This window comes from Cynocephalus volans, chromosome 12 (assembly GCF_027409185.1).
Source record: "Cynocephalus volans isolate mCynVol1 chromosome 12, mCynVol1.pri, whole genome shotgun sequence".
NCBI lineage: Eukaryota > Metazoa > Chordata > Mammalia > Dermoptera > Cynocephalidae > Cynocephalus > Cynocephalus volans.
In genome coordinates, this window is record NC_084471.1 from 26605032 (window position 1) to 26628769 (window position 23738).

Here is a 23738-nt window from a genome sequence, read left to right on the forward strand (position 1 = left end):
AGGGGGGTTAAAAAAAAAGAAGAAATATCTGTAGAATATGTAGTGATGTCACTTCTCTCATTCCTGATATTGGTAATTAATGTCTTTTTATTTCTTATCAATCTAGCTAAAGGTTTATCAATTTTATAGGTCTCAAAAAACTAGCATTTAATTTCACTGATTTCCTTAATTGATTTTTTCTATTGCATTTTTTCCCCCTTTCCTTTTCTTATTTTGGGATCTATTTACTATTTTTGTAGCTTAAGATGAAAGCTCAGGTCATTGATTTGATATCTTTCCTTTTCTAATATACACATTTAATGCTATAAATTTCCCTGGAAGTATTTCTCTAGCTTTCCACAAATTTTAATATCTTGTTTTCATTTGCAGTCAGTTTAATACTCTAACATTTTATTTCTTCTTTTTATATATAAATGATGTCTTTATATTTAAAGTGGGTTTCTTGTATTCAGTAGATAGCTGAATTTTAAAAAGACAATAATTGCATTTAATGTAATTATTGCTATTGCTGTTCAAATCTACTACCTTAATGTTTATTTTCTATTTGTTCCATCTATTCTTTGTTCCCCTTTCTTCTTTTTCTGCATTCTTTTGGATTTATTTTTATGGTTTTTTATCACCTTTGTTTATTATTTATTAACTGCTTTTCTTTTCGTGGTTGCTTTAGGGTTTATTGTTTACATTCCTATCACAATCTACGTCCAGGTAATATACTGTGTCACAGTTAGTGCAAGTACCACGGAGCAGTATATTTTCATTTTCAACCTTTAAACCTTGATGATATTGTCATACATTTCACTTTACGTATCTTAACCATATGAGGACACTCCAAAAAGTTTGTGGAAAAATGAAATTAAAAGATAATATGAACCTTTCCACGAACTTTCTGAAGATTCCTTGTACAACACCTTACTTTTTGCTATAAATAATGTATTATTTTAAAGCAAAAATGTAAAATAATGTTTTTTGCATTTGCTCACATATTTACCTTTTTTGGTGTTCTTCATTCCTTTGTGTAGTTGAAGATCTTGTACCATTTTCCTTCTAACTAAAGGAATTCTTTAACATTTCCTGTAGTGCAAGTCTGCTTGTGATGAAATCTTTCAGCTTTTCTAGGTCTGAAAAACCTAGAAAAATTATTCCACATTTGTTTTTGAAAAATATTTTCGCTGGGCACAGAATTCTAAATTTTTTTACTTTCCGTACTTTAAATATATTGCTCCAGTGTCTGACATTCTTATCTTTGTTCCTGTGTCTTTTTCTCCAGATGCTTTTAAATTTTTTCCCTCGTTGCTGATTTTAAGGAATTTGATTATGATGTGCCTTGTTGTAGTTTTCTCATTTCTTGAATTTGGGATTCACTGAGTTTCTTGAGTCTCATTTGTTTCCCTTCTCAGAGATCACTGTCTTGTGTTGCCTAATGTCCAATATCTGACAACTGTTTCACATATTTTGTCTCTTTTATTATTTCAGGTAGGAAAGTAAGTCCAACCCCTATTATTCCATTTTGGCCAGAGGCAGAAGTTCAATTTCACATTTCCTATATTTTGCATATAAAACTTTTATTTTTTGTCCTTAATTAGCTTTTTAATTCCATAACAAAGTGCTTTGTCTATACACATAAAATTACTAAAATTGTTTTATTTATCCCCCCTCTTTTAATACACATTATTTACATTTATAGCAAAAGGCAATAGGAAAATATTAGTAGATTTAAATACAGAGTGTAGGCAAAACACACTAATATTTATGTCTTCTAAAGCTGTGTGATAGTGATTTATAAGGAAAGTTGTTACAAGTCACGATGCTTTCATAATCTGTCAGGAAAAGATCACATTAACACCTCTATATGCTTCAATTCAAATGTATTATTTGAGCCACACTGGAAAAAAGTAATATTCCTGTTTTTATTTTTAGCAGTAATAGTATGTTTATACTTATTAAATATATCCTTAAACATTTTCATCACTTTGAAACCATAAAGTTAGTAAGGTAAACTAATTTTTTTTTTTTTAATTTTAGTAAATATTTTCATCTCAGAAGTCAAAATTGGTTAGGAGAGCTATATACAAGGTATGTAGTTTAAATCTTTGGAACAAGAGACAAGAAGGTAAACAAGTCAGTAGCCCTCCTAATCTTATACCACTAAAACTGTAGATCACAGCACATAGATGTACACATCCACCTATTGCCAAAGACGTGTAAATTCTTTTGACAATTAACCTTTCTAAATAATTTTATAGTAAGGCCAATAATATAAAAATTTATGCACAGCACACAAAAAATTAGAGAAAGTTAATGATACAAACCACAAAACAAAATAATCTACAATTCTCACTTGGGAGAAAAAAATGGCAATAATACTGTAATATTTAGTATCTAATATGAAATTTTCAGTGATTATAAATTGGGTCACGTTGACTGAAACTTTACCATATAATTTTGCATGTTATTAATTCATGAGATAATCAGCAGATACACAGCTCCTGTTGAGTCTTATAAACCCTTCAAAGATTTACATAGGTAAAGTTAGCTAAATAACACCACTCAGACGCAGAGACTCATTACAAGTACAATGCAGTAACATAATGCAAAATATATAATGTATATGTGCAATTCAAAATTCCAAAAATTGTATTATCAAATGTACAAGTAATAAATAATATTAATACTTGACTTCATCAAGTTAAAATAATTACCATCCAACCATGTGTTTTATTAGTTAATGGCTTAGAAACACCAATTAACATTTTAAAATTATTTCTCCACAAAAATAGAAGGCATATCAAACTCTTTAAACCTCAACTACCCCAAAAAATTTGAAAGGCAATTTGTCAATCAAAAATATAGATTGAAAAGGTGATTAAAAAACATACACAACGTATTTTTATGCACAATTTTCTTCTCTTATGAAAAAGGGCACTTAGTGCATAGCTTAACACTTTCAGAAAAAAAAAATCCTGTTGACTTTATCAGGCAGATGACATATTGTACAGTTTTTAATATAAAAATATAAATATTTTTGACAGAGAAGATGAAATAGTGGTTGGTGTAAAATCTCATCATGCTTTTACTTGAATAAAAAAATTTTTCCCCAGAGGCCATGAAAACAATACTTATTCTGTGTAGTTCTGTGTTGCCAGAAAACTTCCCAAATTAAAAAACATTAAGGTATTCACTGAAATTTCAAAAGTGGGCTCGTAGTCTTTTGTTTTCTTCTCGTAGTCTTTCAATTTCAGCCACTAAACCTTCATTCACTGAATATCTTTCCAGTAAAGAGTGCATTTCATTCTAAAAAAAAGCGAAAAATGCTTTTTAAATGATTAGTATTTCAAATTTATTTAGCAAGCTGTGTTTTATGTACTTGCAGCTATTATTTTCTCATGCTGAAAATGATAGCTGAATGATATTTCTTGTACTTAACACCCTTACTACTTTGTACTACTTTATTAATACAAATGAAAGATCACTGATGAAATTAATATATTTGGAAGATTTATCTTTGCACATTTGGAAGGCTTTTTGCTTACTTCTTGAGAAAAAAGCTGTGAAAAGCGGCCTACAATTACAGGTTAAAAAGGAGATGACCAGTTAAAATCTAGTTATTAAATATTTAAAACTCCTATTTAACTTAGTAACTAGATATAACAACTACATAAAAACACATTGCCCTTCAATGGATTTCTTTAGATCCACACAACTCTACATTCATTTAAAATATAATTTGCCATACATACCAATTGCATATGAAACTGTTTAATCATCTCCACCTGCAAATTCACAATGTCTCTATGGCATGCTTCTCTAGAAAAGGATGTAAAATACTTGTTAATAATTATTACAATAATAAAAATTACAATGGACCTAGCATTTATTTACTGTATGTTAGGCATTGTTTCTTTAAATGCAGGAACTCATTTAATGCTCACGATTAAGTATAATTATTACTTCCATTTTACCAATGAAGTAAGAGCCACAGAGCAGTTATAACTTGTCCAAAAGTTACACAATCAGTAAACAGTGTAGCTAAGGAGGCAGACCCAGGCTGTCCACCTCCAGAACTCCCACTTTATTCCTTTATATAGAAATTATCATTAAGGAAAAATACAGACTTAAATTACAGTGAAATACAGAGAATTTACTAGGTTACAAATATTTCAGCTATTGGGGGGAAAAAAAAACTTCCTTCCAGCAGAAAGGGGCTATTTGGGTGATTAAAACATGGCTTACTCAATAAAATGCAATTAATTCATACCTACAAAATAATACATGAAAATTGTGAAGTATAATAATAAAAAGAATACTCAGTCACCCACCACACAACTTATGACCTAGGATGTTACCAAATAATAAAAGCTTCCTGTGTGCTCCTGTCTGTTTCCATCAGTTAACTCTTAGGGAAAGCTCAAAAAAGAAGTCACTACTCTCTTGAATTTTATTCAGCAAAGAAATATCTTTGTAAAAAACATTTTTTTTTTTTTTGTATAACATATAATCTGTAGTCAGTATGTTTTCAACGTGCTTGCTTTGGAGCCTTATAAAAAGGGTGCCATACCTTATGCAATACTGAGTAGCTTATATTTAGGAAATAATTTAATATTATGTCTTCAAGATTCATGTTCTATGCGTCCATAATTCACTGGTTTGTACTTATAATATTAATTTTCCTGTTAACTGATATTTGGATTGTTTTCAAGTTTTTATCATTACGATGTTGTTATAAATAATCATGTGTATATCTCCCAACCCACAGGTGCCAAAGTCTATAGATGATATATCCAGGTATATACCCAGGTGTATACTTGCTCAGTTTTATAAAATCATGCAATTGCTTTTCCAAAGTGGTAGTACCAATGGATATGTTCATCATCAGTGTAAGAGTTCCTCTTACACTATTATCCTCACTAAGTTACAATATTTTCTCATTTAATGGGGATAAAATGGTATTTCATTGCATTTTCAGTTCTCTGATAATTGATCATAATTATGGGGCTGAACATCTTTCTTTATGTTCATATACCATTATTTTTCTGTGAAATGTCTATTCATGTCTTTTTCTTTTTCATTTTTAAGAGTTCTTTACATTTTCCTTTGTTGGTTATAGGTATACAGCAGTTATTTTCTTATCCCTTTACTTTGTTAGTAGTATCTTGTGATGAACAGTTCCTATTAAGACACTTAAATTTACTAACCTAATAATGCAGTCAAATTTACCAATCTATTTTTATAGGTAGTGCACTCTCTTATTTTTAATAATTTATCTATCTTGATGTTAAAAGCTCTCTTATAATGTCCAAAATTTTGCCCTTCATAAAATTTAAACTTTTATTCTATCTGGAATTGATATTTCTTCAATAGCATGGAACAGAGATCCACACTTATTTTTTACATGAATATCCAAGTGTCGCAGCACAATTAACTGATGATCCCATATTTTGATCCCAAATCTGTGTAGATTTGCTGTTATCTTGGTCATATATCAAGTTTCTGTATAGGCATAGGTTTCTTTCTAGGCTATTTGATTCCTTTGGCCAATTTGTCCACCCTGTGCCAATACTATACTACCTTAATTATATTTTTATCATTAAGCTTATCCATCTGAAAAACAAGTCCCCATCAACCTTATTCTTCTTTGGAGTATTTTGTTTATTCCTGGATCTTTTTTCTTCCATAAATATTTTGGAATCATCTCATCATCTTCTTCCAAATAACCCAGTTGAGATTTTGATTGGAACTGCATTCAATCTACAGACTAATTTAAGTGAACTTACATCTTCATAATATCTGTCCACTTATTTAAGTGTTAATGCTTTCCGATAAATTTTTTAAAATGTTTTTCTATACATATATTCACCATCTTTGGTTAGATTTATTCCAAAGTATCTTATTTTTTGCTGCAACTATAAGCATAGTTTTAAAAATTTCCTCTTCTGCTTTCAGTTATGATAACAGCTGTATGAAAAACAAACAAAAAAAGTGAAGGTATCAGAGAACTAACAACAAAGCTAGGGCTTGAAAGACTAAGGTCTTACAAAGAAGGGAAGTCTAGTAGGTAAACTCCATATTCATCTCTGCTTCTCTCTCTGCTATATGTGCTGATTCCACAGTGTGAAGAAAGAGCAGAAGCAGTGGCCTGGAGCTTGAGACAGTCTCAGTGGGTGGGGGAATGTAAGAGTTTGGGACTAGCAAAACAGCCAAGGCTGGAAGGTCCAAGATCCTGAAGACAGGACACTTATAGAAAAGTAAGCCTGAAACTGTGCAATTTCCCCTTAAGGCATCTGTGACTCCTAAGCAATACTTGTACTGGGCTAGATGGCAGGAAATCAAACATAAAATAGCAGCTAAACAGCAGAGAAGGTATTACGGCAGCCATGTGATGCTGGTGAAACAGAGGTTAAAGTTCAGGACCTACCAAAGTAAAAAGACATGGTAAATACCATAGACATTCAGCTGATGTCTCAGAAGGGCAAAGACTAAAACCTAGGAATAAAGGCAAACCAGAAATAAATCAGCTCTAAGAAAACCTGAAACCTAACAACTACAGGATCAAAGTGATCTGCTTCCCAAAAGAAACAAATTTTCCCAAAAGACAATAGACACAGATAGACAGATTTCTGCTTAGGATGTAACCTCTCAACCCTAATAGAGAACAAGCCTGATAACCTATAAAATCATACATTTTTTCAATTCAACCAGAGAGCCGAGAATGCAAAGAAATCTAAATGAACTAAATTAAATGAACTAAACTCAGAAAAGTATGAGGCCCTCCTAGGAGAAAACAGACCCATGATTATTTTCATCCTCAATAGAGCAATGGTAGGAAACAGCTGCCCTTCATAGGGCAGAAAGAACTAGCTGAAATTTTTATAGATTTTTCAAGGCCCAATGAAGACTGGGATGAAGTTTAGAATGTCACGGAGCCCCAGCCACAAAGAAAGTCTGCATTTACTCACCAACTTTTACCCACAGGCCTTTACTAAGCGCTGTGTAAAAAATTACTGAAAGGCCGAGCAGGAGAGCTGAAAGAGACCCCCTAAGGTGAGGGTGCACAGAGTCTAGTGAGACTTAGAGCAGAAGAGGAGAACTGAGAGCAACCATCAGAAGCATTCCAGGCCCTCATGAAGAAGACAGCAGCCACCCCCTATGGCTGAGGGAGAATGCCTGAGAGAGAGCCCCCCCTAACACCTCCTCTATCCCCTCAATGACAGGTGTAACTCTACATGACCTACTGAAGGCTGAGGGCACAGCAAGTGAATTCACAGAAATCCACTGAGCCACTCTGGATCCTTACTGAGTCCCAGGCAGAGGCTGCCTATAGATGTGGGAGGGACAGAATAGCTGAGAGAGGCCCCTACCCTGCACCCACAGGTGTAGACATGCACGGCATGCTGAGGGCTAAAGGCAGGGCAGGAGAATCAAGAGAACCCTTCCCAGGGACTGTAGGCCTTCATCACACACATTATTGCAGCCCTCAGGGCTAGAAGCAGGACAGACATACCTCTAGAGGCACAGAAATCCAGGAACAGACTTGAAAGTGAAAGAATAAACTTCCAGCAACCCAAAAAGCCGGCAGCTGAGCTGTAAAGCACAGAGATTGCAGTCGCCCCAGCACTCAGATCCCCAGGCCTGCTGAAGAAAACATCTTGAGCCCACTGCCCTCAAATTATCTGAAGCCAGTGGTGAACCGACACTCAAATACCTGCTAAACAAACGGATAATAAACAGCACATCACTCCTGTGTGTAAAAACTCTGACGGCTCTCTATTACCTATGTGATAAGGCCTTCATAACTACCTTTCTAGCCTCATCTCTTGACACAGTACCTACTCTCTACAAGCACTCCTAGAATTTACAACCATGTCTCTGCTCATGCTGTTCCAACGCTTCAGTGTAAAATAAAATCTCTTCAGCAATACCTTCCTAAATCTGCCCCAGCAGAAGAACTGTTCCCTTTCCATGTTTCCAACATAACTTTCTTCACATAATAGTCAGGTATACCCAGATGATTCTGCTATTACGCCATAAATATCTATGTATTCTTGAAAAACCTCATATTCTTTAAAACTGTGCATTGAAAATAACAGGACCTAGGAATAAGATAAAGGATTTATTAAAATAAAAGATTTATTAAAATAAAGGATTGGGGTAGACCACTCAAAACCTATGCAAGTTGCTAACCAGAGCACTAACAAAAACAAATCCTAATAAAAATAACTGGCACAATTAAGAAGACATGGTAAAAGTCTAATAGATAATGAATAATAAAAAACTTTACCTTAAAAAAGTGATAGTCACTAAATGGAAGGAGATCAAATACAAAAGGAAGGACTGGAACTGTCAAGTTATGGAGGAAAGGGCATTTGCCCAAAGATGGGGTATAATCACAAAATAAGTGCTTCTAACACAAAGCACACAACGAAGCCAAGAGGACGTGAACAAGCAGAGGTGGACACTGATGGGGAGTTTGCTGCATTCAACTGTGTTCACATGTACTTTATTTTGAATGCTGTTACATGTACAAACAACATTTTCTCATCATATTGTCAACAATGCCCTAAATACCAATCACAAACAAATTAATTTACATTAAAGAAACACACATAATAGCGGGATATACCATACCCATCCCAACTAAACCATAAGGCCTGTATGGGCATATCATTCATTTTGTATTCTTAGTATCTGATACATATACATATACCGGATACACTGTAATACCAAAATCATGATGTTTCTTTAAAAAATATTTTTTAACATTTAAAAATATTTTTTAGAAGGTGGGGCAAGATGGCTGACTAGAGGTGCCTGGGGCATATCCCTCTCACAAAAAAGGACCAGAACAACTAACAAACAGCTAAATAATAATGGGAGCACCTGTGACAGAGCACAGGGGTACAACAGGAGACTAGTGAGATCCCTGTGGAGCACAAAAGCCCAGGATGGCAGCGTAGAGAGGAGAGAGAGTTACAAAGCCTCAGATGCCAAGTCTCTGTTACTGGGATTGCTGCAGGAAGGACTTTTTCTTGCTGGGAAAAGGTAGGAAGAGGGCCCACACCAACCCCCATCCTCACCACAGAGGCCTGTACTTCCTACTGCAGGAAGATTCTAAAGTCCTTGTAAGACCAGAGCCAAGTGAGGGCAGCTGCCTAGAATACATGCACTGCATCACTCCAGAACTGCGGCATATACTGTGCACTCTCCATACCCCACCCTAGTGACCTAAGCCAATGCACTACAGCGCCATCTTGGAATAGAGCCACTGCAAGGGCACGCCCTGCCCTGGAGCCAGTAGCCATTTGCTTCACCAGCCTTAAGGCTCCACACTCACAGGAGAGGCTACAATGACCTGATCACAGTGGCTTGAAGCCTGGACCCAGGAGCAGCTATGACCACAGTCCTGCATGTCTGGGAAGCCAATCCAGGCCTGCTGAACTGACGCACCCCCAAGTCCCAGGTCAGAGTTCAAACATGCAGATCTCCCCAGCACTTCTGTCAATGAGCTTAGTTCTGTGAGCCAAGTTCCAACCAGAAAAACAGCTCACAGGTGCCTACCCTAACAAATATACCCTGGGCCAACAGAAAGAAAGTGCATCTGCACCCTCCCAGGGAAGGTATTCAAATTAATAATCTTAAAAAAACTCACTGAGATACAAGAGAATACAGACAAATGAGTCAACAAAATCATAAAAACAATTCATGATCTCAATGAGAAATTTAATAAAGAGAAAGATTTTCTATGGAGAGAAAACTAAAGACTAACAAAAAACTCCTAGACCTGATAAACAAATTCAGTAAAGCTGCAGGATACAAAATCCAAAATCAACATAAAAACCAGTAGAATTTCTATACACCAACAACAAACTAGCAGAAAAAGGAATTAAGAAAGTTATCACACTTAAAATAGCAACAAGAGCAATGGAATACTTAGGAATAAATTTAACCTAGGAGATGAAAGATCTCTACAATGAAAACTATATCACACTGATTAAAGAAATTAAACACACAAAAAATGTGAAGACATCCCATGCTCATGGATTGGAATAATCAATATCATCAAAATGACCATACTACCCAAAGCAATCTCCAGATCAATGCAATCCCCATCAAACTACCAATGACATATTTCATAAAAATAGAAAACACAATCCAAAAATTCATATGAAACAAAATTTATATGGACAAAAGATGCCAAATAGTCAAAGAAATCCTGAGCAAAAAGAACAAAGGGGCACCACATTCCCTGACTTCAAAATATACTACAAAGCTATAGTAATCACAAAAGCATGGTACTGGCACAAAAACAGGCACATAGACCAATGGAAAAAAATAGAGAATTCAGAAATAAATCCAAATATCTTCAGCCAACTGACTTTTGATAAAGGAGTCAAGAACTTACATTGGGGAAAGGACAGTCTCTTCAATAAATGGTGCTGGGAAGATAGAGATCCATATGCAGAAGAATGAAACTAGACCTCTATCTCTCACCATATACCAAAATGAACTCAAAATGGATTACAGACTTAAATGTAAGACCTGAAACTTTAAAACTTGTAGAAGAAAACAAAGTGGGAACACTTCATGATATAGGAATGGGCAAAGATTTAATGAATAAGAATTCTAGAACACAGGCAACAAAAGTAAAACTAAACAAATGAGATTATATGAAAACTAAAAAGCTTCTCCACAGCAAAGGAAACAACAGAGTGAAGAGGAAACCAGCAGAATGGGAGAAAATATCTGCAAACTATGCATCTGACAAGGGAGTGATATCCAGAGCATACAAAGAACTCAAACAATTCAATTAAAAAAAAAAAGATTCAATTAAAAAATGGGCAAATGAGCCAAACAGACATTTCTCAAAAGAAGCCATATAAATGGCCAACAGGTATATGAAAAAATGCCCAACACCATTAATCATCAGAGAAATGCAAATCAAAACCACAATGACATATCATCTGACCCAGTTAGAACAGTTTTTATCAGAAAGACAGAACGTAACAAATACTGGCAATGATGCAAAGAAAGGGGAACTCTTATACATTGTTGGGGGGAATGTAAGTTAGTACAGTCACTATGGAAAACAATATGGAGGTTTCTAAAAAAAACTACAGATAGAACTACCACAGAATCCAGCAATCGCACTTTTTGGGAATGGAAATCAACATGCTGAAGGGACACGTGCACTCTTGTGTTTATCGTGGCTCTATTCACAATAGCCATGATTTGGAACCCACCTAAATGTCCACCAGTGGATGACTGGATAAAGAAAATGTGGTATATATACATAATGGAATATACTCAGCCATGAAAAATGAAATTCTGCCATTTATAGCGACATAGGTGAGAAAATTCTGATTAGTGAAATAAGCCAGGAACAGAAAGAGAAACACTCCATGTTCTCACTTATATGTGGAAGCTGTAAAAGCTGATCTCATGAAAGTGGAGAGTAGAATAGTGGTTACTAGAAACTAGCAAGGGGAAGGGGGGGGAAGGGGAAGTAATGGGGGAGCGATGGTGGTCAATAGATACAAAACTGTAGAGAGAGAGGAAGAATAACATCCAGTGTTCTATAGCAACACAGAGAGAATACAGTGAACAACAAATTACTGTGTAACTTCAAGTAGATAGACAAGAGGATGCTGAATGTTCCCAACACAAATAGGTGACAGATGTTTGAGGTGACAGATATGCTCAATAACCCTGATATGGGTCACTGCACACTGAACAAATGTATCTAAATATCACATAGTATTCCATAAATATATATACTTACCATGGTTCAATTAAAAAAAAAATAGAAAAAAAAATTTCAGAGACAGAAGTAGATTAGAGGTTACCATACACTAGGGGGAAGAAATAAGCAGAATAAATAATGACAAATTACTGCTTCATGAGTACAGAGTTTATGTTTATGATGACGACAAAGTTTTGAAAATAGCTGGAGATAGTGGTTACACAGTATTATTGACATAATTAATTCCACTCAACTGCATGTTTAAAAATGCTTAAAATGGCAATCCTTATGTTATATATATTTTATGACAATAAAAAAATAAAACTTTTAAAAAGTATTTTTAAACATTAAAAAAAACCATGCACCTATAAAAACTGTACATCTCCAACATTCTTGCTCATGATAACCCAAATCTAAGCTAGAATATTAAGTAACTATAGGTTAGAAAGGGAAAATACACAAAAGTTCTAATAATTCAAAACAGCTTTCAAAATATTGAGATAAGTAAAAAGGAGGCAGCATTCTAGAACACATTCCTACAATGTTCAAAATTCAAAGAATGAGAAAGAGAAAGACAGGATAGGTCTTGAAAGAAGTTTTTTTAGGTTGAATATTACATTCTGATGTATTCTATTTGAAAATATTCTTAAGTCCTTCTTAAAATATCTTTCGCTACTACATTATTGCACATAGCGCAGTTAAGAGTTGATCCATAAATAATGCATGTAAGAACACCATTTGAGCTTACCAGAATCTATTCACATTTTGATGATAAAAAAAATGCACAATGGCAGCCTACCTGCTAGACTGCCCTGCCAAGTTACTTACGTACACTAGGCAAATGTGCCTTTTCCTGGCTGACAATCAATAAATGCAGTACATCAAGATCAACAAAACTCATCATGTTTTCTATGATTTTATGACACCAGAACCTAGACAAAAGTAATTAACCACCAACACTGATACAGATCTAGTTTTACATGCGTCAAAAAAACCATTTAAGGTCTAGATAATTTCTCAATTACTACCTAAAGTCATCCAATGTTTCCTGTATCATGTTCTGAATAAAACGGATTTGAACAGATGTCAATGGTGCATTTGGCCGATTATTTCCAATTGTATCAGCTATTTTTTCTGAGAGAGAACTGGCAACTCCAGCAGTGACAGAGGATGCTATCTTTGGATCTAAAATAAAGAATGAAGAAAATATTAATAGTCAACTTGGACTGAGAGACATCAAACATTTCTAAATAAGATTTGGCATGAGAAAACTTGAGAAACTGGCAGAGAACAGTGTTCCTGTGACATTTAGAAAAATTCAGTGTCTGGAACACAAATCTTAGAAACTTTCTATGACATTATTTCTAATAGTCATTTATCTATATATATAAACTGCCAACTGTCTAATGTAATAACATATGACAGAGGGATTAATCTTGAAGAATCTCTGAACCATTTCCTCTTATAAAAGATGAATGTGACAAGCTGCACGACAAACTAGATAAACCAAGACTATTAAAAACAAACAGAAGGAATATCAGAGTAAAGTAGTGCTACAGGCAAAGCCCTTGAGTTTAAGCTAACACAATACATCCACAGAAACCTTAAAGTAAAATATACATATCTAAGAGTTATTTCTATATAAAGAGTTGCTTTGTATAGATAACTCTTATAGCTGAACCTAATATCCCTTTAAATGCAATCAAGTTTTCATTGGACTGTAGTATAATCTCTAAGGATTAAATTTTAATATGAAAAAGAAAAAAAACAACTTAAATTTCATGTAGTCAACCACCCCTTTTCAAAGGGTCCTACATTATAAGTCTATCTATATCATATTAAATCAAGACACTTACATATATTAGACTGAAAATGAAATAGACACTGAAAGAGAATCAAATCAGTGTCACTCAATTTAACAATTGACACACATTTCATCATTTTCTACTAAGAGAGTTATCCTAGAGAAGTACCCATAAACTTTAAACTCCTTAAACATTTTTAGTCAGTGATCACTCTATTTATCCTTTTCAAGTTAAATAATTGGAAGGACTTTCAGCTTACTTTTTAAACATCAGGAAGTTTTATGTACTTACTTGGAGTTGAGGATCCATTGACTGGGGGTTCACATATCAACTGGGTTTCTATTTCTTTCTCTGGCTTTTCAAATTTCTCAGGATTTCTTGTTTGGTTAGATGATGTGGGGGTATTTAGATGTCCAGTTTCAGGACCAGAGGAGATCAACTTTGCAAACTTTACATTTAAAATAAACAATTACTTTACTACATAATTTCTTGTTTTACCCATATTACTCACATAATTTGTACCTATTTTTCTCTTTTTTCCCAGTAGGTAGGGTCAGGGGTATAAAGGAAGAATAGAAAAGGATATAGAAGGAGAAAAACAAAAACAAAAACAAACAAAAAAACAAAAAAACACTAGGACTAGCAGCAAAATAAGTTTACTAAACAAAAACAATCTCAATGATAACACAATGTGGAAAAGCTCATTTACTAAGCATCTGCTGTTGAATATTATTTAAAATGGAAATCCCTGGCCAAAAAAAAAAAAGAAAGTCCCCAAACTCTCATATGGTTAACTAGTCCGAAATATTTTTTAAATGAATCAAAAGACATTTTTGTACTTCTTGCATGATACCTTTTCAATACCATTCTTAAAAAATATAAAAACAAAACAAAATTGGCATTCCTGATATCATTTGATCATTTCGAACCCTTACATAAGAAATTAAATTATATACTGGACTCTGTATTTTAGTAGAAGGTAATGATGATAAATTCCATTCTTAGTACCATCAATTTGCTCTAGGACTTAGAGTAAATGACTTGACCACCAACCCAGTGTTTTATGCTGCAATGGAAATACATTTTAAAAGAATCCATGTACAGAGTATTATCACACAGACAGGTATATTAAGTATCTTGTCTTAGAAAAAATAGTACATGCTTACATCTGCTGTTACCTTCAACATACCCAAAGACAGATTTCAAAAGTATTTTTTAGTTACTAAAAAGTGACATGAAGATTTAAGAATATTTTTCCACCCAGTAAGTGCACAGCACTGTCAACTAGATATATCCACTAGCTGCCGACATTCTAGTGATAAACACACAGTGAATTCAGTATCATTTTCAGGGAGATACCTGTTTGAAGGAGTCTTTAGTCTCCTGTTTTCCCAGATATATTTTCTTAGGCTCAGCTGTCAGATCATGATTTTCATTTTCTTCTTTCCCTGGAGATCCTATAAATACATTAAGAGGACTAGAATGCAATACTGAAGTGTTTGAAGTTAGTGGATTTTTTCTTGGAGGAAACATTGAGTTCAATTGCGGTAGAAAGTCAAGGCCTGAAAAAAGAAGAGGAAAAAAACTGCACTGCATATGATGGACCCCAATCTTGGATATTTAATTAAAGCACTCAACATGATAGGCAGATTCAAATGATAGAAGACATGGGAATTGAATTCAGAAGACTGGTTCGTTTCTCAACTATACTCCTTACTGAATGTGTATTCTTGGGCAAAAATCTTAAAATTCTCTGTGTCTGTTTGCTCAAATGTAAATGTGAATGATGATACATACCCATATCCCAGATAGGCAAGGTTTAAAAAGATACTATACACGAAAATACTTTGAAAACTGAAAAAGCGCAATTAACTATTTTAGTCAGTATGCGTTTTTGATAACTGACAATTGTTAATTTGATAAATATAGATGGTATATATCTTGGTTGGGAGCCTCTAAGATAGCCCCTGATGAACACTGCCTTCTGACATCCATGCCCCTGTGTAATCCCCCCATTTGAATGCAAGATGGACTTAGTAACTTGCTTCTAACAAACAATATGCCAAAAGTGGTGGGATGTCACCTCCAAGCTTATGTCACAAACACACTGTGGGTGCTCTACCTCGGGTGCCTTTCTTTCACTCACTAGCTCACCTCTAAGGGAAGCCAGCTGCCATGTTGTTACCTGCCCTATGGAGAGGCTCAATGGGCAAGGAACCGATATCTCTGGCCAATAGCTGTGTGAACGAGCTTGGAAGTAGACCCTTGCCCAGGCAAGCGTGAGTGGAATTCAGCTCAGGATGATCTCCTAACTGAAGCATCAGGAGAGAAATAAAGCAAAGACACTGGCCAACCCATGCTCAGATTCCTAACCCACAGAAATTACGAGATGATAAAATTTACCTTCTCAGGCCTCGAAGTGCTGGGGTAATTTGTTACACAGCAATAGATAACATAATATCACTTTTAATTTTCATGAAAATACTTCTAAGTAGTTCTTACCATCTCCTTTGCCTACGGACTCATCACCTCCCTTATTAACTACAGCATCTACAATAAAATTAGAAAATCAAATTTACAAAATAGTGAGAAAGAAACCATAGCAACGTAGACTTCCCAATCATTCCCCAAAGAGTTCAGAGACTAACAATCTTAAGAAGCAAAATATTAGTGTGGTTAATGGTGAAAGCTATCACTGTGTACTCATTCAAACTTCTCTTTCACTCTTTTAGCTTTGTGCATGGCAGCAAATATGTAAAGATATTCAATGGTATATAGTCATTTCATGAGGCAGCAAGGTATAGTAGAACAAGCCCCGTAGGAGAGCTTCTGGAGATCTGTAATCCAGTTCTACCTATACCACTTAACAGCTCTGTTACTGTGGACAAGTTTACTGCAATTAAGCTTCAGTTTCTGTATCCATAAAACGGGGCTAATGCCCTGATCATCTCACAAGACTGTTTTGGGGACAAATTAAAATAATATAAAAATATTGTTAAAGCAGTACAAAGTTATAAATAACACAAGATTTTATTAATATTTATTTCAACAGTAGAATATGCATAAGACTATTTCAATATTGATATATTACTCATTTACCAATTCTCAACAAGAATTAAAATTTTAACAGATTAATAGAAAAATGGGCAAAAAATCATTAACAAATGTTAATTCAAATGAAGAACACACACAGCTGTCATATTAGTGGAAATATCATCTATTTATCCATCCACTATCTATGTGCGTATATGTGTATTTACCTAGTAATTGCACAGCGCACATGCACACACAGAAGTTATTTCAAATAACTTCTAAAAATTAAATAAACCTCAATAAAAGCAGAAATATTCTTACTTAAAAGATGAAGAAATTGAGGCACAACAGATTAAGGCTTTTACTTAAGTACAGAGTTGCATCCTTGACAGTGAAAACCAGCACTATATTGAGTATCCATGTTTTTTTCTTATTACTAATATGAAACCCTAATGGATGGAGGGCATATGGCTCAAATTCTAATCACATTTTAAAAGACAGAAAAAGTAATTAGAGAAAAAAGTAATTTATTTTTTTTGTCTTAAAAAACCATTAAACAGGATTTAATTTATAACTCAAACACTTCTGTAAAGCTCCTTCCTACATTCTTCCATGCAAAAGTTGCTTCAGGTGGGTCTCACATCCAAACCTCCCCAACTCAGTATAACCCCAGAATCTTTTCTCAATTTCAGCGCTCGCCACCTTTCCTTCAGTCACCCACATCCTTCCTCTCTTTAAACTACGTAGTTTGACTTCTCTTCATCCTAAAAGAAAAGAATCCTTACTCTTTCATTAGAGAAGATAGAGGAGTTTGACCTGGCAATTTAAATAGTCACTTTCCGGCCTGGCAGAAGATACCCAGTAATTCTATACCATCACATGTGTTTATTCCTTTTGATTAGGAAACTGTAGAAAATTTCGAAAAGAGAATTTTAACGTAAAACATGAAATGTACAAGTATAAGATCTTGAATGGATGTAACAATTTTAACATTCTGCTACTATTGACACTTAGATTCTCCCTATAGTTCTTCACTATTATAAATAAAACAGTAAACATACACATCTTTGTGGGTTTCTCTGAATATTTTCTGAGGCAAATTTGTAGAAATGAAATTATGAGGCCAAAAAGTATTAATATTTTAAGTCTGCCAAATTACCCTCTAGAAATTTACCCATATTATTGATAATACTGCTATTAGAAGTGAAACTATCCCATTAAGGAAAATAGTATGAACGTTAGTACCAAGAAAGCACAGCTAAACAATGTACCTAGTTCATACACTGTAACAATGATATTTAATGTTTCCATTTATCAAACTAGCAAAAAAATTTTTTTAAATAGCCATATCTACACAGTGTGGGTGTGTGTGTGTGTGTGTGTGTGTGTGTGTGTATATATATATATATACACACACACATACAGACACATACATATGGTACTTTCATCCAGTTAGTATAAAGGATGAGGCAATCTATCACCTAGCCATATCTCTCCATGAAAACATTTAACAAATACCAATTAAACACTAATATTCTAAGATACAATTTTCTTAATTAGGAAGAAATTTTTTGCACATCAAAACATCCAAGATTTTAAGATTTATTTAGAAGTAGATAAAAGTAAAAGATTGCCCATGAAGGTAAAACTTCCTTTAAGAAACTTGTAAAACTTAAAATACTAACTTGAAAGCTATTTGCATAGTTCCCATGTGAAAATTACCAGCATACATCTCAGAATGATAACATTTGAAATATCAGGGCAAAGGAAAAGACACCTCCCCAGGGATTGAGAAAATTAACAAACTGCTATGAACAGAGTTAGACTGAAGCTATTACCCACATCTTTTAGCCAGAATGACTACCAGCAAGAGAACATGATCCTCTTATCTGAGTGGACTTACCATCTCTGATAGGTGAGAACATGTCACCTAAACTACTTTTCCCAGTATCATCAAAGCTGGAGAAATCTTGATTTTGTCCACTGTCTGTTTCCTTAGGTAAAATATCTGTGTTTATGCTTCGAGGCAAACCTTACAGGAATTAGATATAAAAATCAGTGTTATTACATCTAAATAAATTTTATCATCATAAGCTAAGATGTAAAAGTTAATGCATTACTCATATTGTTAATAATATTACAACTGTGAGCATTAGGAAAAGAAAGCAGAACATGACAAAAGCTAAGTTAACCAGCATTTTCATGGAATAAAGCATTCCTCAAAATTAAATAGCATAACTGCTCATTCAACAATACTGAATTATTAGCCATTCTGATGGAATTTTTCTAAAATAATTTATATACTTTGCTACCCTCTTAAAGTATACTGAGCACAACTTACTTTTATTATTGACTCTTATGATCATCTACAAGTGATTAAAAAAAAAAAGCCTATAAGGCATATAGCACAATGCCTAACATAAAGCAGATTCAATTAATGTTAGTTCCCTTCCCCAACTTGCAATGAATGAGTCTCTTTTTTTTCCCTTTTCTAACTTTCTTTCACTAACAGTGAGAGTTTAACATTGCCCTCAGCATTATTAATCTCAGATGACTACACTAACCTCTGTAGTGTACTAAGAGGAAGGAAACCAGAATACCAAACTCATGAAGAATGACAGACAACAATAAAGAGGCTGCAGCAGTTTATTTTCTCTGACAATATATAACACATGGCTTTAGGCCAGGGACTTTGTAAGAGGAACCCTGTAGACGCAGAAGCTTCTTGCTCATTTTCTGGGTTAAGGATGAGTTCTACAGGTTCAAGAACTCTGAGGAAAGTCTGGCACCTGGAGAGGTAGCATGTTACTGTATTACATTTTATTTTAAAAAGTGTTTTATTTGGCATTTCAGTCCCAAATGAAAACTGAAAAGCCTGGGATGAAAACAAAGAATAGCTTGTATATACAAAAATGTCCAAGACTGGCTAATGAAATAAACTTTCCTAAGAACACCTGCTAGAAACTTAAAATACAACCAAGTCATTTGTACATCACTATGTTTGAAGAGTGTTTACACCAAGAGGTAAGCTGTTATAAAGAAAAAATTTCCTCTCCTTTTTTCTAGGTCCTTAACATGTCTGAATCCATAATTCTAGCCTCTGGAAATTTAGGAAACAGAAGTTTGGTACCATTTAAAAGCAGTGCTAAAGCCTTACCTCTCACTTCTTCTATGGTTGTTTTCTACTAAAAATAAGAACCAGTAATAAGTCTGCAGCGCTTCTTTTGAATAACTAAATCAGGACACTATCAGTAGAAGCATCAAGATTTTTTTCAAATTTTAGATTAATTTTACATAAAGCTTAAAATTACAGTAATCGTGATTATCACGATAACAGCAATAATGATATTAGCAACACTGTAATTTACAGAGTGCCTACCGTGTGCCAGGCACTTCTGATTCATTTTTTCTGATTTTCACAATAACTCTCCACACACTGAGATAATTAAATATTAATAGCCAAATAACATATTTAATATAATAATTAAATATTATCTCAGTGTATGGAGGTAAAAATTGAGACTCAGAGAGGTTAAGAAAACTGCCTGAAGCCATCCTAGTAGGAAGTGATAGAACTGAGACTTAAGTCTTTGTTTCAGAAGGGAAAAAAATGTGTACATGTGTGGTGTTTGTGTATTTGAGAGAAACAGAGCAAACGATGAAGCAAAATATGGAAAATTTATAAAGTGGTGAATCTGCTACAGGGTAAAACTCAGGAGTTCTTTGTACTATTTTTAAAACTTATCTGTTAAGTTGGCAATTATTTCAAAATGAAATTAAAAAACCAAAATCTCTAACCTGTTTGTGGGCGCAGAGCAAACACTCCTTTTTCCAGAAATTTTGGGAATCCGTCAAGAATTATCATTGATCAGTGACCTAGCAGACCTAAGTCTTTCATTTCCTAATTAATGCTGTCATTGTTAAACAAAAGCCTTCTTATTAAAAACTAAATGAATAACAGTGAGACTTCAGAGAGTTTACAGTAAATGAGAGAATATTTTGTTTAATTTTTTAAAATTATGAATAAAATTAATAATAAATTATATAATAATTTATGAAAATGACAATTTTCATAATATAGTTAATTCAACATCTTGGCAGACATTAGTCATATTACAAAAACAATTTATTCTTTTAAGTAGACAGCAATGGTCTTTGTCTCCAGGATGTCTTGAATGAGGACCTAATTATTTTTCTATATGTATGTATTTTTAAAAACATACTATCAAGGTCAATAAATTAAAGTTTTGCTTCTACTTGGAAATAGTAAACTCATATTGAGAAGACACTAACAAATATTTTTGCCCAAGTACTTGTCCAGAAAATTTTAAAAGACATAGATACATTATTATTATTTCTAGTGAGCAAATATTTTGGAAACATACTGGTATACCCTATAGACTTTTAAAAATATCTGTCATAAATTGACAGTATAGCATAACTCCTTAAAATAAAAACAGAAAGTTCTTCAGAAATTTATGGAATATGATCTTTATTGGGGCCAAAGAATATTTTTTACGATAAATACAGGGAAGCTTACCATCATATTACACCTTAACAAAATCAAAATGAATTCCTGTTTCAGAACTGTTTCATCAATATGATTATCAGAGTAGAAGAAATCATTAAAAAATTTCCACATTTTCATTCATTTTCATTTAACAAACTACTAATATACTGCTTAATATGTGTCAGGAACTATCCAACACTGAAAAATATTCATTTCATCACTTGACTTACTTTTCATTCTGAAATATGAAATTTAAAAAAGCCATTAATAGCTTTTTTAAAACTAGATCAAATCACAATGATATCAACATTTACTATCTCTATGGACTAATCTGAAGACACAATGGGATCCAGTCTGCAGTAGTACAAGAATGAATAATTTCTGAGTTGGCATCATTCCATTTTTAATATAATCAATATTTCTCACAACAGAAGTTCAGCTAAATAGAGTAAGTGCCTTAACTTTTAAAAAAATTACTGCTAAAACTAAAATTTTCACTTCTTCAATCATATCTACTAATAATTTTACCTAAATACTCAAATGAATTTGAGTTCTAGGTTCCTGAAAAATCTGCTAGTTATATACTTGGGGAGGAAAAAAGAATGCCAAATACTATAAGCAACATTTACCTGCTTTGTCTTGAATAACAGCTGTTCCTTTCCCCACAGCTGTTGTCATGGGCTGTGGGAGAACTGTGGCAATGGAAGTGGCTGTTGCTTCTCTGACAATTCCAGAATGCTGAACTCCTCCACTACTGGTGTTCACATTAACAGTTCGTTTGTTCACTGCTGTGGGCTTATTTGAACAGCCTTTATTTAAACTTGACTGAAATGTAATGGAAAATTTAAAAGCTCAGGTTACTAATGTTTCATACTATATATTAATATTTTATAGATTCCCTGTTAGACTAAAAAATATTTTTCCCTTACAAATCTTAAGTAAGTTTGCTGGTGGATCTGCATTTCCTTCTGAACCAAAAAAATAAATAAAAGCCTTTAAAAATATTTTTGAAGAAATATATGAGAATTAAAATGGAGTTTTAAATAAAGTATTAAAAGTGGCTTTATACTGAAATTATTTAAAATGCTATCACATAAAAAATGATTATGAAGTAAAACTACACTGTTTAGTTGACCACATATAATTTCCATACTTGGAACTAAATGTATTTAGTAAAATCAAAAATACTGAAAATATCTCACCTTAGTAAGAGTAGTGGAATACTGAAATGCTATACATTGCACAGATGTCTTATGAGCAGTGATGGTTTTAACTGGTGATTTCAACATCCTTAAATCATACTGATATATTTTCCCTCGGGAAGATCCAATAGCCAAAGTAGCTCCATCAGGCATGAAATCTACCGCAGTTAGAGGAGTGTCAGCCACTAAAGTTTTCACTAGCCTTTGGAAAGGAGGAAAAATTCGTATATATGTAGTTAGTGTATTCAGGTGTATAAGCTTAAATGACATATAAATAAGTATATACCAAAACCATACACACCCCAAATACCTGTTTAAAGCAGACGTTTAGAATCTGACTTAAAGACATTTCTAAAGAAATACTGAACATTCCGTCCTATTTTTCTACTCACTTCCAATAGGAACATTCTGCATCTTCCAAAAGCAGCACCTATTTCTCTGAGTAATTACTTTGGCAGTGAATGTGACAGATTTTCTTTGTGTTACTCCACAAAATAAGGGCTCCTGGCCTCGGGGCTGAGGAGGCTCTAAGTATCCACTTTCCATTTATTGACCTGCTTAGGCCTTAGGAGGACTATGACCTTTCACAAGGGAGCAGCTGCTACTCTGTTCTTAGTTGTGCATCTCTTGACCAAAAAGCTAAGAGGAAGAGAGTCCATGTATTTTGATCCTCAGAAGCTAATACAAGAATATGGATACTGATCTAATGAAGCTGAGCTCTTTGCTAATGTGTCTGGTATAAGAAAAGAAAGGCTCACTGACCCTTATGGCTCTAAGTATGTTATGTCAAAAATGAGAGAGTGAAATAAGTAACAGTAAAAACTCTAGCATCATAACAAGGGCTGACAGTGAGACCTTCCCTAGTGGTAACATTAACATTCCACATGACCTTTGGATATTGTGAAGCATCTCCAATACAAATGCAGCATTCTTGAAGCTGTATTTTTGTGTGAGTGTAAATGAGGGTGTGTGTGTGTGTGTGTTGCTTCTAAGCTGACTAAGCATACCTATAACTGAAGAAGACACAAAGGGCCCAAATGCTTAGAAGATTATGTACCCCTAGTTCTAGATGAGTATTTCTAAATTGGGGGCAATTCTGTCCCCAGGTGATATTTGGCAGGTAGAGGCCAGGAATGCTGCTGAATATCTTATAATGCCCAGGACAGCCCCCAACAACAAAGAATTATCCAACCCAAAATATCAGTAATTTAGAAACCCTGCTCTAGATAATGAATTAATTTTAAAGCAAATTATATTGCTTTAAAATATATGCACTTGGTTATATCTTGAAAAAGAGTAATATGTGTGTTAAAATAAAGATGTGAAATCATTACGATGCTATCTCCCAATGTTCATGTTCCAGAAGTATCTTAAATAATACCCATGTCCCACCTACTTTTTTTCTGCATGGGAAGAAAAAAAGAAAATTCTATCTTAGTCGATACCTCAAGTGT

At 33.9% G+C, this 23738-nt stretch overlaps 1 protein-coding gene across 5 annotated transcripts in view; it reads right to left on the reverse strand.

Moving 5' to 3' along the window:
* Nucleotides 1-980: 980 nt before the first annotated feature.
* Nucleotides 981-23738, reverse strand: part of NEDD1 (NEDD1 gamma-tubulin ring complex targeting factor) — a 45671-nt gene continuing 22913 nt past the window's right edge. For 2 of the 5 annotated variants that reach the window (XM_063075044.1, XM_063075048.1), the window contains 9 exons: nt 22285-22486; nt 21712-21907; nt 18476-18604; nt 16042-16089; nt 14899-15101; nt 13831-13987; nt 12763-12919; nt 3738-3804; nt 981-3291 (listed from right to left, as the gene is read on the reverse strand). In XM_063075044.1, coding sequence (XP_062931114.1) covers nt 3187-3291; nt 3738-3804; nt 12763-12919; nt 13831-13987; nt 14899-15101; nt 16042-16089; nt 18476-18604; nt 21712-21907; nt 22285-22486 — 1264 coding nt within the window. In that variant the 3' untranslated portion in view covers nt 981-3186. The remainder of the gene's footprint in view (nt 3292-3737; nt 3805-12762; nt 12920-13830; nt 13988-14898; nt 15102-16041; nt 16090-18475; nt 18605-21711; nt 21908-22284; nt 22487-23738) is intronic. The other 3 variants (XM_063075046.1, XM_063075045.1, XM_063075047.1) reach the window with 3 other exon arrangements.